This window comes from Microcebus murinus, chromosome 1 (genome assembly GCF_040939455.1).
Source record: "Microcebus murinus isolate Inina chromosome 1, M.murinus_Inina_mat1.0, whole genome shotgun sequence".
Lineage (NCBI taxonomy): Eukaryota > Metazoa > Chordata > Mammalia > Primates > Cheirogaleidae > Microcebus > Microcebus murinus.
In genome coordinates this window covers 153,344,044-153,362,329 of record NC_134104.1, presented here as the reverse complement: position 1 = coordinate 153,362,329, position 18,286 = coordinate 153,344,044, and the positions used below count along the sequence as shown (strand labels likewise).

The 18,286-nt window shown below is 52.0% G+C and overlaps 1 protein-coding gene across 1 annotated transcript; it reads left to right on the top strand.

Annotated features, from left to right (window-relative positions):
- Nucleotides 1–693: 693 nt before the first annotated feature.
- Nucleotides 694–14,748, top strand: CSPG5 (chondroitin sulfate proteoglycan 5). Its single transcript, XM_012771108.2, has 5 exons — nt 694–794; nt 1,441–2,536; nt 5,634–5,822; nt 8,417–8,492; nt 14,225–14,748. The coding sequence occupies exons 1-5, from the start codon at nt 698–700 to the stop codon at nt 14,384–14,386; spliced, it is 1,620 nt and encodes a 539-aa protein (XP_012626562.2). The 5' UTR covers nt 694–697; the 3' UTR covers nt 14,387–14,748.
- The last annotated feature ends 3,538 nt before the right edge of the window (nt 14,749–18,286 follow it).

The following is an 18,286-nucleotide window of genomic DNA, read 5'->3' as shown; positions in this document are numbered from 1 at the left end:
TGGCCCCCTTGCCAGGCTCTGCCAACGCCCGCCCTTGTCTCGTGGGGACCCGGAGACCTCCCTGAGAACCTTCCCCGCCTGGAATATGGGGTTGCTGCAGAAATCCGAGAGGCTCCGTGTGCCCGGGGCCTGGCTTATTTCCACAGTGGGGGCTCGGGCTTCCGCCCCCTGCGGCTCTTCCGAGCTCCGCCCCGAGCCTGCGGGTGTCCCGGACCCGCGATGTCCCCGCCTCCGTGCTCACCGCATGGCGGGTGGGTTCCTCTGGCGTCGGGGCCCCGTGCTGCCGCTACACCGGGGGGGCGGGACCGTGGCCCCGCCCTGCAGGTCTCCCGCCAGTGCACCTGTCCGCTCACGCCACGCGCGGCGCTGTGCGCCTGACCCCGCGCGCTCCACTTCCGTTTGTCGCCGCGTCCCGAGCGAGGGGTCTGCCAGTCCCCCTGGCAGGCGGCTACGTGCGGCGGGGCGGGCGCGGCGGGCGGGGTGAGGGCGGCGCTGAGCGCGGCTGCAGCGGCGGCGCGGGAGGCGGGGAGGCGCCGCGCGCCGGGGACAGCGGCGGACGGTGGCGGCGGCATGCGGCTCCTTGCGCTGCCCATCGTGGGCTGAGGCGCCTGCAGCACGGGCGGGAGGCGCGGTGGCCGGGCGAGCCGAGGGCGCAGCCAGCCGAGCAGACCGCGGACAGCGGTCAGGGCGCCGTGCCATGGGCCGAACCGGGGGTGGGGGCCCGGGCCGGGGACCGCCGCCACTGCTGCTGCTTCTGGGGGCCACGCTGGTCCTCGCCGCTGGGGCCGTGCCGGGTAGGTATCGACTGCGTCCGGGATCCCAGCGACCCTCATGCCCCACCCTGGGCCGAGGTGCCACCGGCTGCAGGTACAGGTGGAATCCGCGACCTGTGGCAAGGGGGCGGGGCACCGCCTTGCTCATAGCGGGCCCAAGGGAAGGGGCCCAGAAGAAGGTGGGGGCTGTGGGGGAGCAGAAAGGTGGGGGCAGCCCGGACCCTGGCACGCGGGCCGCGGTGCGGGCTGGGGGAGGGGCCTGGGTGGGCGGGGCCTGCGGTGGGGCGGGGCCGGGGTGAGACTTCAGGGCGGGACCTGGAGGTGATGGAGGGGCGCCTGTGGATGCTTGTTCAAAGCCGCCAGGCCCTAATAGCAAGACTTCTGGCTGGGCCTGAGTTGGGGGCCGCCCTGGCCTAGTCCTTCAGACTGCAGGTCAAGTCTGGGGCGGGGCTCAAGCCAGGAAACATTGGCCAGGGTGTGATCCTTGGCTTGGGGAGTGGACTCAGGAACTGGGCTTAAAGTGGGGCGTGGCCTTGGGCAACCGTGCAGCAGCCGCCAAGGGTTTTCCCGGGTCTATGGGAGCCAGCCGTAGCGGGCGCGGGGCGGGTCTCAAGGACCCTCCCACGCGCGTCCCCTGACGGCCCGCCCCTTGCCCTCCCTCCCACAGCGCGCGAGGCTGGCAGCGCCGTGGAGGCCGAAGAGTTGGTGAAGAGTGGCCTGGCATGGGAGCCGCGTGCCAACGACACACAGGAGGCTGCCCTGCCAGCCGCTGGGGAAGATGAGACCTCGTGGACGGCGCCGGGCAGCCAGCTGGCCGTTGTGGGCCCAGAGGAGGCGCTGCAGGCGTCGGCTGCAGTGACCGGCACCACCTGGCTAGAGGCTGACGGCCCAGGCCTGGGTGGAGTGACCGCAGAGGCGGGCAGCGGCGATGCCCAGGCCCTTCCAGCTACACTTCAGGCTCCTGACGAGGCCCTCGGGCAGTCATCAATGCCCCCCGACACCCCTGAGGCTACAGAGGCCAGTGGACCATCCTCCCCGACCCCCGACGACAGGCTGAGCCCAGCTTCTGAACTCCCCAAGGAGAGCCCCATGGAGGTTTGGCTGAACCTGGGAGGCAGCACACCTGACCCTCAAGGGCCAGAGCCAACTTACCCCTTTCAGGGCACACTGGACCCCCACGCAGCATCAGATATCATTGACATCGACTACTTCGAAGGATTGGATGGTGAGGGTCGTGGTGCAGACCTGGGGAGCTTCCCAGGGTCACCAGGAACCTCAGAGAACCACCCTGATACTGAGGGGGAGACCCCTTCCTGGAGCCTACTTGACTTATATGATGACTTCACCCCCTTTGATGAATCTGATTTCTACCCCACCACATCCTTTTATGATGACTTGGAGGAAGAGGAGGAAGAGGAGGATGACAAAGATGCAGTGGGAGGTGGAGACCTGGAAGATGAAAATGACCTTCTAGTGCCCACTCGGAAGCCTGGTCTGGGGCCTGGGACAGGCCAGCCCACCAACCGGTGGCATGCTGTCCCTCCACAGCATACCCTGGGGTTGGTCCCTGGAAGCAGCATCGCCCTCAGGCCCCGCCCAGGAGAGTCAGGCAAGGACCTGGCCTCCAGCGAAAATGGCACTGAGTGCCGCAGTGGCTTCGTGCGGCATAATGGCTCCTGCCGGTCAGTGTGCGACCTCTTCCCAAGTTACTGTCACAATGGTGGGCAATGTTACCTGGTGGAGAACATAGGGGCCTTCTGCAGGTAAGTGCAAGCAGGTGCACAGGGGTTTGTAAAAGAGGGCCCAGGCCAGACGCAGTGGCTCACACCTGTAATCCCAACACTTTGGGAGGCTGAGGCAGAAGGATCACTTGAGGACAAGAGTTCAAAGCCAGCCTGGGCAGCACAGCAAGACCCCATCTCTACAAAAAATAGAAAAATTGGCAGAGTGTGGTGATGCATGCCTATAGTCCCAGATACTTGGAAGGCTAAGGCAGGAGCATCACTTGAGCCTAGGAGTTTGAGGTTGCTGTGAGCCATGATCACACCTCTGCACTCCAGCCTGGGCAACAGAGTGAAATCCTGTCTCTAAAAAATAAAAAGGGGGCCTGAATAGTGCGACTGAGGCGCACTCAGCAGCTGAGGGAGACATGTGACAGGCACAGCTTCCAAGAGGTTATACATCACAGGATCCCAACTCCAGAAATCCTTGCTCAGGCTTCTACAGAATTACTTGTTTAAATGTTCTTCCTGCGATCTCATCACTAGGAGAGGTTCCTCAGAAATAAGATTTTGTATTTCCTCTAAATGTTGTGTTCTTCACCAGAACACTCTACTATAAAGGCACAATGAAGGGACTTCTCTTAAGGGTTTTGGGAAGAGGCCTTTGCTAGGTTGAGGAGTTTTGGTGGAGAGTACTGGCTGCACTAGTAGAAAGGGTAGCCCGTACACCCACTCTGGAGGATGAGGATAGCTGCTGAGCACGCCCTCCAAGCCACGTGCGTGGCGGGAAGTTGGCCCAGACCCCCTGAAGGGGATGTGGAGTCAAAGTGAGGACCTTCTTGGGAACAGACCCAGAAGAGAAACTACTCACCCAGGTAAAGTCAAGCTGAGAGTCTTTCCTCACATTGCAGATGTGGGGGTTGTTTCTTGACTTTGGGTGGTGGCTTTTTTCTCTACCTTGATGTTTGTCTACCTTGGGATACCAAGTCCATGATGCTTTTAAGGGCTCAGAGAGTTTAGCGTCCCTAAGGACGCTGTCTGCAGCTACCATCCCACACCTCCTCAATAGTTCGCCCATGGCCTCACAGTGAGGTCTTTAACCTGCTGGAGAGCTTGCCGCCTTACTCTGGAAGAGTCACAAGTCGGGGGATGTGGGTAGTGTGCATGTCTCCATCCTTCACAGACCATAGAAGTGGAGTGGAGCCCTCAGACTCTCTGGAGGCCTTTTTGATCGGTCCTATGTGGAGCATTTCTCTTATTGGGGTGCCTCCTTTTAAAGTGTCATTCTCAATGCTGCTATGTCTTGTCCTCTTTGGAGGTATATAAAGCATTCGAGTTCCTTAGGTCTTGATGTTCTGATAGGAGAATAACATAGAAAGCAGTGAATATTGCGCCTTTGGCATTGAAGCCTGTGTTCCAGTTTCTTTCTATGAAGTTCTTTTCTATAAATGATCATGACGTTAGGGTCACTCAGAGGATGTGACCATACGGTTCTGGATGGTTGTCCAGCCATTGCCAAGAGGAGGTACTGTGATTAAGAAATTGTGGAAATAAGGCCTTGCCAGTTGGTTAAGGGCTACCAGAAATATGAGGAAATGCTGTGATTTTGTTCCTCCAACATTAGTTTGGGGGACCACAGTGATGATTTCAGCCTGTGAGATGTCTGTACAAAATCATCATCTTTCATCCATTGGAGGCCTGGAATTTTCACCTTCAATGTGGGATCCCCATAAAAATATGAAATGTGGAGCCCTTGCTGTCTCTGGAGAGATATAAAAGTTCCCAGAATCTCCTGGAACTCCCAGAAAATTCCTGGGTAGAAGAGTAAGATTGTCCTCACTAAGCTACATGGCTCTACCGGTTGTGGGTCCACCAGTCTGTCACTTCTCCACATGTCTACTGCAGTACCCCGTGCTTAGCGTCCATCCCAGGATCACACTTAGGCCTCCCTGCCAGATTCCTCCTCTGCCTATGTATACCCAAAGCCTGGCCATGGCTCGAAAACTATTTTTGCATTCCTCTCACAGGAGACTGCTGAGCCTTTAGTTGCAGACTGCAGCGTGCCTTTGTCTCTGTCACCCTGACCCACTGCAGGGAAACGATCAGAGCTGTGGTGGAACTTTTCCAGAATACTGGGTTAGAGGGCCCCACTTAGAGGGGTCTGCATTTCCTGGCAACCTCAAACAGATAGCCTCCCCATTACTGCAGAGGTCCACTTGCAAAACAAAGAGGCATTCCTCGTTAGCTATGTCCCCCCACCCTATTCTGGATGTGGAGTAGCAATTCTCTGGTGCATAATTTCCCCATTTCTGGGCCCCTTTCTCTTGTCTGTGATTCACCCTGAGGTTCATGTCCTCTCTCCTTTGCCTGCCTCTGTATCCTTCCACATCTTTCCTCTTTGAAGCAGCCTGGTTCCCATGGAAACAGCAATGTCATTGGAAGAGTTGGAGCCTGGGAATGTCCCCAAGGGCAGGAGAAAGTCACTCAACAAAAGGACTGAAACCCACCCAGAGGGTCGATTCTCACTATGTCTGCATGACAGTTCTCATAGTCATAGAACAGGAAGCTCTGGGGGCCACAGAGGTAGGAGGAGAATGTACATCCATCTTTTAGTGTTTGTCCTTGTCTGTCACTTTCTTATTTTTCAGCATCTGGTTAGCCACATGAACTGGATGGTACTGCAGAGGAACAAGACAGGTTTTCATGTGCAGGGTCGACCCTAGGGCTTCGTAGTCATAGCTCTAATTCGTCTTGTTTGTCATCTTTCTTTTACCCGGAGCCCAGGGCATGGAGACACCTGAGAGAATTCTGTGATTTTCCTCACTGAGGGCACATAGCAGAAGTTCCCTCCTTGGTCACTTAACAGTCACGTAACTTTAGCGGGTTTACTCAGTTTCTCCGCACCTTGGTTACCTCATTTGTATCACAGATCTCCGAGCTGCCCGGCCCGCTTCATAGGGCAGTTGTAGAGATGAGGCTGAAATGCCGGCAGGGAGGTCTGTGCAGATTCGGGGCATGACGAGTCCTCGGGCGGCCATAGGAACAGGCTGTTGAGATAAGTGTTGGGGTCAGGCCCAGGCCCTTGCCCTGGCTGTGGCTGCGGCTCCATCGCCTCTGTCTCTCCATGTCACCGCTGCAGGTGCAACACGCAGGACTACATCTGGCACAAGGGGATGCGCTGTGAGTCCATCATCACCGACTTCCAGGTGATGTGCGTGGCCGTGGGCTCGGCCGCCCTCGTACTGCTCCTGCTGTTCATGATGACGGTCTTCTTCGCCAAGAAGCTCTATCTGCTCAAGACAGAGAATACCAAGCTGCGTAGGACCAAGTGAGTCTATGTCACCCAGCCTCACCTGATGGGAGGCGCCCCGACCCCTGACCCTGCTGCCCTCCTCCATGTGACCCGGGGACTTTGCCATGAGAGTTCTGGCACCTGCTTTTCATCCCTAGCTATTTTGTCCATGCTGAAGACTCACCCAGGCTCATCCATTCCTACGCAGAAAGTGCTGGGATTGCAGCAGAGATGAAGCCCCCGTGGCACACTGCAGCCAGCTTGCTGTCAAGATTCCCAACAACCCTGCCCCAGGATACAGGGTCCTTAAAGAAAAGGCAGCCGGTAATCTTAGCACTCTGGGAAGCCGAGGCAGGTGGATTGCTCAAGGTCTCGAGTTCGAAACCACCCTGAGCAAGAGCAAGACCCTGTCTCTACTAAAAAAAATAGAATGAAATTAATTGGTCAACTAAAAATATATTAAAAATATTAGCTGAGCATGGTGGCACATGCCTGTAGTCCCAGCTATTCGGGAGGCTGAGGCACTAGGATTGCTTGAGCCCAGGAGTTTGAGGTTGCTGTTAGCTGGGCTGATGCCATGGCACTCACTCTAGCCCGGGCAACAGAGTGAGACTCTGTCTCAAAAATAATTAATTAATTAATTAATTTTAAAAAAAGAAAAGGCAGCCAGCCTATAGCAACTCCCTCTCTAGCGCCCAGTGAGTTCCTGTTCTGAGTCTGCCCACCCTGCCTGACGCACCTTCCTCCCTGGGCTTTTCCAGCCGGTGGCCAGTGTGAGGATTCACTCGCAATTCCACATAGAGTAACTCCATCTCCTTCAAGTCTGCTGCCACCAGCAGCAGCTCCTCCTCCCTGAACGCTGAGGGGAAAGGGTCTAGCACCACACACATTGCTTTTTAGAAGCCAGTCAGTCCTTGGTCCAAACAGAAGTGCAAGGAACTTAAGGAAACCCTTTTTACCTCTTCTGTGTAGAATTTGGGGGGGGGGCTGGGGTTAACTTCCTCTACTGTGCAATTTAAGGACCACATGGGATATGGATCTCATTTCAGCTCTTCGCTTAGCTGAGCAGTGACTTGGCTGCACAGGTGAGAAACGTGCTCACCTTTAAGTCCATGCCTTGGACTCTCGAATGTGACCTTATTCACTATGAGAGAATCATTCTTATCACTAAGCAAAGTAAAAAGCCTTTGTGAAGTGTCACAGCAGTCACAAAAGGAGGAGATTGGAGCTAGCTTCCCTGAGACCCCAGAGACAATTTATGCAGAACTGCCCCCACTTCCCTTTCACTCTGTTGCCCCATTAATCCCCCTCCCCCTGACCTGAGACTCCCTCTAGGGAATGCGACTGAAGGACTTTCCCTGGGTCCTGGGAAAAGGACAAAACACCATCTGTTGCTCCTTTGCTGGGTAGACTCATGCAGTGCGCAGATGCCAGCAGCTCCCAGCAGCCTTTCAGCTAACCGCTGCGGGGCTGGAAGGGCCTCTCCATTGTGCCTGTGCATTGAGGCGGGCTGTACCCGTGCACGTGATCACGCTGGAGAGGCACAAACCCGGACCCCTAGCTACGCCAAGGGGGGTGGGTGAGCAGGGGTGGACGGGGTGGGGGATGGGACCACCTAAATCAAGTTAGCCGCTGCTGAGGATGGGGGAGAGAAAGGAGCCACTGCCAGGGCACTGGAGAAGCAAGAGCTGTGGCCAGGGGCACATCCTTGTTCTAGTCTCCCTCCTTTAGCCAGACCGTGTTTTTTGCAGAGCATGGCTCCCTCGTTTCCCCGCAGAACATCTTTCTTTCCCTCGCCTGGTTACTGCTCTGATGATGCTACATGTGCCCAGGGTGCTACAGATACTGCTGTAATTGATTGATTCTCAGATACACCTTTTCCCCCCACATATTAACATCTCTGAAATTGGATAGTGTCTTACAGTCCCTGGCTGTAATCACTGTTGGCCAGATGGTAGTCATGATGTAGTTGTGATTGCTGGCATGCACAAACATGGTCATAGCTGCTCATATCGTTGTCAGTTCCGTATCTAAAGTCTAATGCGCTACTTATGTGTATAAGAAAAACACTAGGTGATAAGAAAGTATTGGATCATGGTTTAAGTGGCAGAAGTTTGTGTTTGTTTTTTTTTTTTAGTCAGAGTCTCACTCTGTTGCCCGGGCTAGAGTGCCATGGCGTCAGCCTAGCTCATAGGAACCTCAAACTCCTGGGCTCAAGTGATCCTCCTGCCTCAGCCTCCGAAGTTGCTGGGACAATAGGCATGCGCCACCATGCCCGGCCAATTTATACATATATATATATTGTTTTTTAGTTGTCCAGCTAATTTCTTTCTATTTTTTTAGTGGAGACTGGGTCTCGCTCTTGCTCAGGCTGGTTTTAAACTCCTGAGCTTAAACAATCCTCCCGCCTCGGCCTCTCAGAGTGCTAGGATTACAGGCGTGAGCCGCTGCACCTGGCCCAGAAGTTTTTTTTCTTAATGGTACATCAAATAATGGTGCATCATATTGCAGCCCCTGGCATTTGATAAAATACGGGTTGTGACCCGTGAAGTTGAAGTGTTACTACTGTTGCCATGTTTTTCCACGATCATTTCACTTACATTTTACCTTCTCTCTCCTGTCCTAACCAGCAAATTCCGGACCCCATCTGAGCTCCACAACGATAACTTCTCCCTCTCCACCATTGCCGAGGGCTCTCACCCAAACGTAAGGAAACTTTGCAACACTCCCCGTACCTCCTCCCCCCATGCCCGTGCCTTGGCTCACTATGATAACGTTATCTGTCAGGTAACTTGTCTTCTTCGCCTCTCCCTTTTGCATGCTTTGGTCCCTGGCCCATGTCTTGGGTCTGTGTCAGAGTGTGAAATCTCTAAAGAGCTTTGGAGGTCAACTTAGGGCAACTGGGTGGGCTGGTGAAGGTGGGAATAGCCCTGATGGTATATTACTTCTTTGACAAGCAGAGACATAGGTAGTAGAGAAGACTTTTGTCTAGGATGACTCATGAATTTTAGCTTCATCTACACTTTAGAAGTCTGATTATTGTCTTTTACTTTCCATATCAAGGAGAGAGGTTCTGCTTTCACTGCTGCGGAATTTCCTGATGGTCAGTGAAGTAAATGTTGGTTGCTCATTGGGATGAGTAACAATACCTCTGGGCCCTAGATGCTGTTGGAGGGCCCTAAGAACTGGCAGGCTTATATACAACTAGTTAGGGCCAAGGTGAGCGTAAAACACTGGTGAGACCAGAAGTCCAGGAGTTATTCTGTTCTTAGGACAATGGGCTCATACACACCAGTTGAAACCCAATAAAAAGTCCCCATAGACTCTTTTCTGAAGACCCTGGCCTAGCGTGTTGCCTGCATCAGCCTGACCTGTAATATACTAGGTACTGTCAGAATTTTGAAAAGAAAGCAGAAACTCTCCGAGCCCCAAATCATGTCACATCCAAATCCAAAAGTTCTGCCCATAATGCAGGCTCCATAGCTCAAGATAAATGCGTTATTACACAGATTATTACACAGAAAAGGGAGCTAAACTGAGACTCTTCAAACTGAAACAATGGAGTTTAAGAGGAAATTTTGGCTGGGCATGGCAGCTCACGCCTGTAATCGTAGCGCTTTGGGAGGCCGAGACCGGATGGTTGCTTGAGGACAGGAGTTCGAGACCAACCTGAGCAAGAGCAAGACCCTGTCTCCACAAAAAGTACAAAAATTAGCCAGGTGCAGTGGCTCATACCTATAGTCCTAGCACTCTGGGAGGCTGAGGCGGGAGGATCGCATGAGGTCAGGAGTTTGAGACCAGCCTTACCAAGAGCGAGACCCCATCTCTATTAAAGAGAGAGAGAGAGAGAGAATGGCTCCTATTGGAGGGCTTAGTTGCATGAACCAATGCAAAAGTTTCCTGTTCTTGGCTGACTCAGCCTTATGGAAACCGAGGCATTTGTACATGAAAACTACTTGACCTTGTGTTCAGAATATGGTAAGCCTTGGCTGGGTGCAGTGACTCATGCCTGTAATACCAGCACTTTGGGAGGCCAAGAGTCAAGACCAGCCTGGGCAACATAGTGAGACTCCGTCTCTACAAAAACTTTTTTTAAAAAAATGGGCCAGGTGCAGTGGTTCATGCTTGTAAGCCTAGCACTTTGGGATGCCAAGGTAGGAGGATTGCTTAAGACCAGGAGTTCAAGAATAGCCTGGGCAAGAGCAAGATCCCATCTCTACAAAAAATAGAAAAATTAGCCAGCCATGGTGTTGCATGCCTGTAGTCCCAACTACTTGGGAGGCTGAGACAGGAGGATTGCTTGAGCCTAGAATTTCAAGGTTGTAGTGAGCTATCATTGCATCACTGCACTTCAGCCTGGGTGACAGAGTGAGACCCAGTCTCTAAAAAGAAAAGCAAAGACAATGGCAAGCCTTGAAAGCAGAGCAGAGGGTAGTTGGCAATGGTCGGCTCTGCCTGGGGGTGGGAGTTTCCCGGGCAGCACTCAGACCATCCCTCAGGGAAGCAGCAAGACCAGCCTTTGGGGTGTTCTGGCTTTTCTTGGGTCTTGAGGCTGGTGTCCTTCTCTCAGCTTGTTCCCAAGAGTCCATCACCCTCTCCTCTCTGAAAGCACTGTGGGTGTGAGGGGCTGGCTCTTCTGTCCAGCAGGGCATGTACTGGTGCACTTTCTACCTTCATCACTAATTCCTGCCACCTAGCCCAAAAGTCAGACTTAGTCACATTCAAGATCTTGTGGGCATTGCCGATTAAGACGGCGGCCACTTTGCTGTGCAGTGAAGCCCTGCTGCTCTCTCAGCCGCTACGCTGGCTGCTTGCACGTGGTGCCAGCAGGGGATGACAGTGAGAAAGCCTCCAGGTGAGCCAGGGGAGCGACAAGGGGCATCACAGCCCAGCCCACTGTCACTCCCTAACATTTTGGAAAGTTCTATTTATTTTAATAGAGGGGTTATTTCTTTTATATAAGTAAATTAGATCGAAGGGGTCATTTTCCTACCCCATGCAATAATCTCTACCAGCCACTCTCTGAAAAGATTTCAGATAAAAAAAATCTACTGCTCTGAGTCTGGCAGGGGACAGGTCAGTTGCTGGTATCTGTGCCAGTGGCACCTCCTTCCCTCCCTCTGCTGCTCCAGTCTGGGTCCTCTGGGGCTGACGTGAGTGAGGCTCTGTAGCCGTGGGCCCTGGGCTGAGTCTGGGGAGTCGTTTGTGTAGCTGAGCCAGCCTGGAAAGGGAACACCAGCAGGCACGGTGAGTGTGTCGGAGCTGGACACGCTCCAGGTGTGCTGTATGAATGAAGCCACCCGAAACCCAGGGCGGACCGCCCACACACTGACCTGCCCTGACGGTCCTCAGAACGGTGCTGTCGAGGCAACTCGGGGTGTGGTAGGGGCTGCGGTCACGTGGGTCATCCTAAGACTTGACAGACCTTCCAGGACTTCAGTTCATTCTGAGGATTTCTCCAGCGTGTCTCAGTGCTTTCTTTCCCTATTTAAATCTTTCCTTCCAGGCTCTGCTCTCACATGCATTTGGTAAAGCACTGCCTGCCTGCCCCCTTGTGACAGAGGTTCGCATCTGGACAGGTGGGGTTCCCGGGCTGAAGGCTGCCTATGTGGCTGGAGCAGAATGCTGGGAGTGGGGGCCCGTGGTGCCCAGGCTTATGCCAGATGTCGGTCCAGCTCCCTGGGGATGGGTGCTTCTGCCAAGTCGAAGGCAGGTGGGCCTTCTGCTGTGGCATTCGGCAGCCCTAGGCTTCAGAGGATCAAGTTCTAGAGGAAACACTTAGGTCAGGAAAGCCCCATCTTGGTTCAGACACTGCCTCACGTGCTCTGTCTGTGGGAGGTGCTCAGTTGTCCGCCCGCACTGTTTGGGGACCTCTGCTTCTTACTCTTAGCACATGCTTCTCCCACCCCTGGGCCCAGAAGGCAGTTTCCTCATCTGTCCAAATCCCATGAGCCCTTGAGGGATCAGGTTAAGCCTGGGCCCCACCTTCATGGCACCACAGCTCTGAGGCCCAAGTCTGTAAGGAGTCACTTAATCCACTTTTCTTCATATTATGAGAATGTTCCTGATATAATAGATGAGGGTGGGGAAGGTTGTCTTGAAAAACATGAAAGCAAGTTGTATCCTTATAAGAGGAAAGGTGAGTATAGGTACTTTGTCTTGTTCTAGGTGTTGATATGATTCAAAGTCCCTTCTACCCAGTATATATATATATATATATTCTTTTTTGTAAAGATGGGATCTCACTGTGTTGCCCAGGCTGGTCTTGAACTCCTAGGATCAAGTAATCCTTCTGCCTCAGCCTCAAAAAATTGCTGGGGCTGGGCGCAGTGGCTCACGCCTATAATCCTAGCACTCTGGGAGGCCGAGGAGGGTGGATCGCTCAAGGTCAGGAGTTTGAAACCAGCCTGAGCAAGAGCCCGCTTCTACTAAAAATAGAAAGAAATTAATTGACCAACTAAAAATATATATACAAAAAATTAGCCAGGCACAGTGGCACATGCCTATAGTCCCAGCTACTCGGGAGGCTGAGGCAGGAGGATTGCTTGAGCCCAGGAGATTGAGGTTGCTGTGAGCTAGGCTGACGCCACAACACGTGAGATTCTGTCTCAAAAAAAAAAATTTGCTGGGATTACAGGTATGAGCCACTGTGTCTGGCCCCCAGGACATCTCTAGTGGCTCACCTCTCAACTTTCATGCCCAGGGTCATCCCCAAACAGTACAGAATGACACAAAATAAAAAGTGCAGGTCTACCTCATCCCACTTCCCTCTCCATAAAGCGCACGTGCGTGGGGGGTGTATATACACCCACCTATACCTATCTATGTATTTTAAACACAAATAGGATTTTGCTATACATGTTCTACCCCTTACTTTGTTTCAACTAATATATCATGGAGATCTTTCCATCTCAGCTCACATAGATTTATGTCACTACACAGTATTTTCTGACTCTCTCCAAGCAGTGAGAGAGACAGTATCAAGTGGCCGTGCGTGCTTTGCGCAGCTGCCTTGCCTGGAGTCTGCCTCCATACTCTACCAAGTCGATTTCCTCTTGCTCTCGTCTCATTGCAGGCGAGGAACACATGTTCCCCTGTTGTCTGAAGTCTTTGAAACTCTATTAAATCACTCTGCTCAATCTAGGCCTCTAGAAAAGCACAAGTGAGGCTGAGGGCAGCGGACAGGTGGCAGAGATTTCCATACGTGGGACTTGTGAGCACCCCTTGTGTCCTGTATGTACAGGCACCACAGAAAGCCTGGGGTCTCTCCCAACTTTCTTCCTAGCCCATCACCACCCTAACCTAGTACAGTTTTGAGCCAAACTAATACAAGCAGCACGGACAAGAGCTCACCTGAGTTTTTTGGAGAATACCCTTATTCTTAACCATGCTGGTTATCCTGAATTTTGGTAGTGGTTAAAGCAGGAGTGGTCAAAGCTAGCTGGTCAGATTGGGACATTCCCTACCTTCTTGCCATCCATGAGTCCGCCTGGGTAGTTGCACAACCTCTTTGATCAGCAGAGTTCTGAGCACTCACCACAGCTACTTGGGGCGCCAGAGAAGGAACCGAGGCCCACGGAGTCACACTGGGTATAACCCGCGCAGGTGGCCCTGAAGGAAAAGAGGCAGGCAGGAGTTGCCACGGAAGTTCTCTGAGTGTGCAGAGCATGGAGTTGAGGACTGTGTGTGGTGCGGACTTCCTGAAAACCCTTGACAGGCAAATCCAGTTCGGGCTCGGGAGCTTGTCTTAGGGCTGCAGGACATACGGAGGGGTGGGCAGGAGGACACAGACACACACCAGGGTGGTCATGAGCCAGCAGCATGAGTGGCATCTGACGCAGCACGCGCAGGCTGGGATCGAGGGCAGACCCTTTCCCTCAGCATCTCTCGGCAGGACGGTTCTGACGGTAAGAGGCTCACACAGCTTTGGCCTCTCGCAGAGCACATTTCTGCTGTGGGGAAAGGGCCCTCACTTTGCCAGGAGCAGCTCCGTAGCTGACCATAATCCTGTGCGTGCCCCAGTGCACACCAACGGGTTCCCAGAGCAAGACACTTTTGTGCAAGCAGAACTCAACAGGGCCAGGGCCCAGCAGGCCGAGCAGAGCACGGCTACACCCAAGACTTTAGAGGCACCTGGGCCGAGTATTAAAAGGGACATTGTCTCCCAATCTCTGTCTAAAAGAAAACCTTGAACTGGCACAAATTAAAGGTATTTGTGACCTGATTGCCTGTCAAATTTTCATCTGGCCATTGCTTTTAGGATGGCTTTCCTAACAAGTAGCTGCTAATGGGTTTCTCCAGCGACTTTGGGTTCATTCAAGTCCTAGAGCTTTTTCCTTTTCTCAGTTATGCTTCTTTCAGCCAGACAGAACAATCTGAGGTTATTATTTGATTGCTCTACGCATTGTCTCCTCCCCCCAACTTTCTTCCTCTTCCAGGATGATCCTAGTGCTCCACACAAAATCCAGGAAGCTCTCAAGTCCTGCCTGAAAGAGGAGGAGTCATTTAACATCCAGAACTCCATGTCACCCAAACTTGAGGGTGGCAAAGGTGACCAGGCTGACTTGGACGTGAACTGTCTTCAGAATAATTTAACCTAAAGCAGAGAGAGCAAGAAGGGGAGACATGGGGGTGGGGGGCTGCGGGAAGAAACATTATCTCCTCTTGTACAGAGTCTATTTCTTGTAACCATTTGTTAAACTTTTTTCTTTTTCTGGTCTCATGGCATGCTTTGATGTGTTTTGTACAGGAGGCAAAAAAATACTTAAAATAAGCAAAGAAACTGAACAGGATTGCATACCTTGGATTGTTTTGTCTGTGCTGTCTGTACATTGCTTCTGCTGCTGTGATTTCTAAACCCGTGCTGTTATTCAACTGACTTTTTTTTTGTACTTTGACCCACCTTTTTTTGAAATACCAGTTACAAAAAAACAAAATTCTTGAAATAAAACTTTTTAAAAAGCTATTCATTTTCTTAATGTCATTGTGTCCACTCCCTTCCCATTCTTATTGGTGTGGGTTGAATTCTTACTTTCGTTGATGTGTGTATCTAAATATGTTTGAAATATCAGAAATGGTCTGTGTATTAGTCTGCTCCAGCTGCCGTAACAAAATACCACAGACTAGAGGCTTAAACAGCAGGAAGTTATTTTCTCCCAGCTCTGGAGGCTGGAAGTCCAAGATCAGTGTGCCAGCAGGGCTGGTTTCTGTGAGGCTTCCCTTCCTGGTTTGCAAATGGTCTCCTTTTCATTGTGTCCTCACGTGGCCTTTTCTGTGTGTGCATGTGGACAGAGAGAGATCTCTAATGTCACTTCCTGTTCTTATAAGGACACCAATCCTACTGGATCAGGGCCCTCCTTTATCACCTATTTAAGTTTGATAGCCCCTTAAATGCAGTCACATTGGAGGTTGGGACTTCCACATATGAATTTTGGGGGACACAATTCAGTCTGTAACATCTGCATCACCTATTATTAAGAATACTCAGGGCCGGGCACAGTGGCTCACACCTGTAATCCTAGCTCTCTGGGGGGCCGAGGTGGGCGGATCGTTTGAGTTCAGGAGTTCGAGACCAGCCTGAGCAAGAGCGAGACCCTGTCTCTACTATAAATAGAAAGAAATGAATTGGCCAATTAATATATAGAGAAAAAATTAGCCGGGCATGGTGGCACCTGCCTGTAGTCCCAGCTACTCGGGAGGCTGAGGCAGGAGGATCGCTTGAGCCCAGGAGTTTGAGGTTGCTGTGAGCTAGGCTGATGCCACGGCACTCTAGCCTGGGCAATAAAGTGAGACTCTGTCTCAAACACACACACACACACACACACACACACACACACACAATACTCTGGGAGGCTAAGATGGGAGAATCGCTTGAGCCCAGCAGTCAGAGGCTGCAGTGAGCTATGAACACACCACTGCACTCCGGCCTGGGCAACAGAGCAAGACTCTGTCTCAAAAAACAAAAAAGAATACTCATTCATTCTTTCATAAATATTTATTAAGCACGTACTCTGAGGCAGGCACTATGCTAGATGCCAGGAATACTAGATGAGTAAGACCCTGACCTCAAGAAGTTAATAATGGAGAAACAGACTTATAAACAAGTAATTATAATACAGTGGGTCAATATTGTAATACAGGTGTGTACAAACCTATGACAGTCGGAGTTAAGAATTCAGAAAGGCTTCAAAGAGAGGAGGCTTAATTTGGACTTTGAAGGCTAAGGAGGCATTTTTCAGAGTGAAACAGAGAAAAGGACATTGAAGGCAGAGGTAGGACTCAGGAAAGTAGTGCTATGTGACTAGAGATTGTGAAGAGGGCGAGTCCCATGTAATAACGTTGAAAATGGCAATTTGGGACAGGTTGCAAAGCCTTGAATGCCACATAAGCATAGGGTTGAGGCAGGGTCAGATTTGTTTTCTGAAAAGAAGACTCTGCAGACAGTGGTGAAGCAGACTGAGGGTGGGGACTGTAGAATGGGGGTGGATTACAGAGACAGTGAAGTGATCTCTTCACAACTGTTGGGGGAGTTTTCCAGAATGTTTTGCCTGTGTTCCATCTGCAATAATTCTGTTAACTGGAATCCCTGCGTTTTCTGTTGCCTAATTTCTGCTGGTGCTCCCTGGTTTGTATTCACATGTGCCTTGTTAGTTTTCATGTCATGCCAGACATTGTATTTGAAAAGTTGCTTATTAAAATATTTTGAGGCTTAGGATGAGTTCTTCCTCTAGAGAGGGTTTTTGTTTTCTTCAGTCAGGTGCCCAGGGGCACTAGAATTCTGGAATTACATTAATCCAGATTCAAGGTTGGAGGTTTTGTAAGCCACTGAAACCAGGCTGCAGACCTATTGGACTGTGCACGGGCTGGTTTGCTCCTGGTTCATCCCTGACCCTGGAGTACAATCCTCTGGGGTCACAGCCCCAAACAGGCAATGGTTTATCCTGTACTGCAGCCCCCCTGCCCAGCCCTGCAAGACTTTCCAGAGCACAACCCAGCCTCTCCTTCACCTCTGCTAAGTGAGCAAGTGCCTCCAGGGCACAAGAGGCCCCAGTGCTGGGCTCACCTGTCTGGATTCCTGTCCTTAGCCTTCTTTAGTGTCTTGCTAGCCCTTTGATGGTTCTCAGATGTTTGTACAGCTTTTTGGTTGTCCTTAGTGAGAGTTTGTCCAATTTACCTAGTCTCCCATTCACTAACGACAGAAGTCCTCTGTTTTCATCTTGGGCCTCTCGCCCAGACGGCGTTCAGCTGGCGCCGTGAGCTCAGTCTGCTCTTTGCCGTTGCACGGGGCTGCGTGTTGGGCTGTGCGTTATGGTTTCCTAACCTCATCTCTTATCCACTGAGAGGGTTCAGGATGGTGCTACTTAGGACTTCTTGTCCTCTCTGAATTTGGGGACCCGCCTTTCATGCATAGGTACCTCTGAATCGGCTCACAAGGAGGCTCAAACAAGACGGACTGTACGTGAAAGTGCTTTGTAAACTCTAAATCCCGTCCGGACAGGAGGGTTTGTTGTGCCAGTGTTGTGCTTTGTTTTGTTTCCCCCCGCAAGAGTGCTGTGAAATGTGAATCAGAACCCTTTGTTCTCCCACCTTCGCAGCACACGCAGGAGGGACAGGAAACCCAGGTGGAAGGGGAGCAGGTGACAGTGGAAGCTTATTGAATGCAGTTGCCAGATGTTGGCAAGAGTCTTCGACTCAAAGACAGGGCTGAAGTGTTGGAACAGGATATATTGATTCCTATCCGTGCCTGTCCTCTTTCCTGCCCGAGTGTCTGTGCTTCGTGGTGCTTGTGATCCACAGGGCTGGCAAGTGTCCTCTCTGGGGACCCTGCAGCTCTCTCACTCCCCACCCACAACCCCTACAGCGATCGCCTACCTCACGGGACAGTCCCCCTTCGCCCTAGTGCTCTCAGACGAGTGTGCCCTTCTCTTCTCTCTGTTCCATCCCACTCTATAACCTGCCAAGTCTCCTCTCTAAAGAAATGACAGACTGGAAATGTGGGGAACTTAGTGTTCATGGAGGGAAAATTGTTTGTGGAAGCTTTCAGCTCCGCTGAGGCTGTTTCGCTCAGGAGAGGCGTGCGTGCCGTGCTGAACCATCGGCCTGTACAACGCGTATTAGTCTCCTGGGTTTGCCATAACAAATCACCATAAACCGAATGGCTTAAAACAACAGAAATTTATTCTTCACATTCTGGAGGCTAGAAGTCTGAAACCAAGATGTCAACAGGACCTCACTCCCTCTGACAGCCCCAAAGATCCCTGTTTGCCTCTTCCTAGCTTCTGGCGGTCGCCAGCAGTCCTTGCTTTTCTTTTTGTTGTTGTTGTTGCTGAGGCTGGAGTGCGCTAGCCACACAGGCACAACCGTGGCTCACTGCAGCCTCCAGCTCCTGGGCTCAAGCGATCCTCCTGCATCAGCCTCGCAAGTAGCTGGGACTACAGGCGCACAACCATGCCCAGCTCCTTGGCATTCTTCGGCTTGTAGCTATATCACCCCAGTTCCCG

Coding starts and splice junctions, on each gene's coding strand:
- CSPG5 (XM_012771108.2), top strand. CDS start 698: ATGGGCCGAACCGGGGGTGGGGGCCCGGGCCGGGGACCGCCGCCACTG. Junction 2,537..5,633: donor AACATAGGGGCCTTCTGCAG/GTAAGTGCAAGC, acceptor TCACCGCTGCAG/GTGCAACACGCAGGACTACA. Junction 5,823..8,416: donor ACCAAGCTGCGTAGGACCAA/GTGAGTCTATGT, acceptor TGTCCTAACCAG/CAAATTCCGGACCCCATCTG.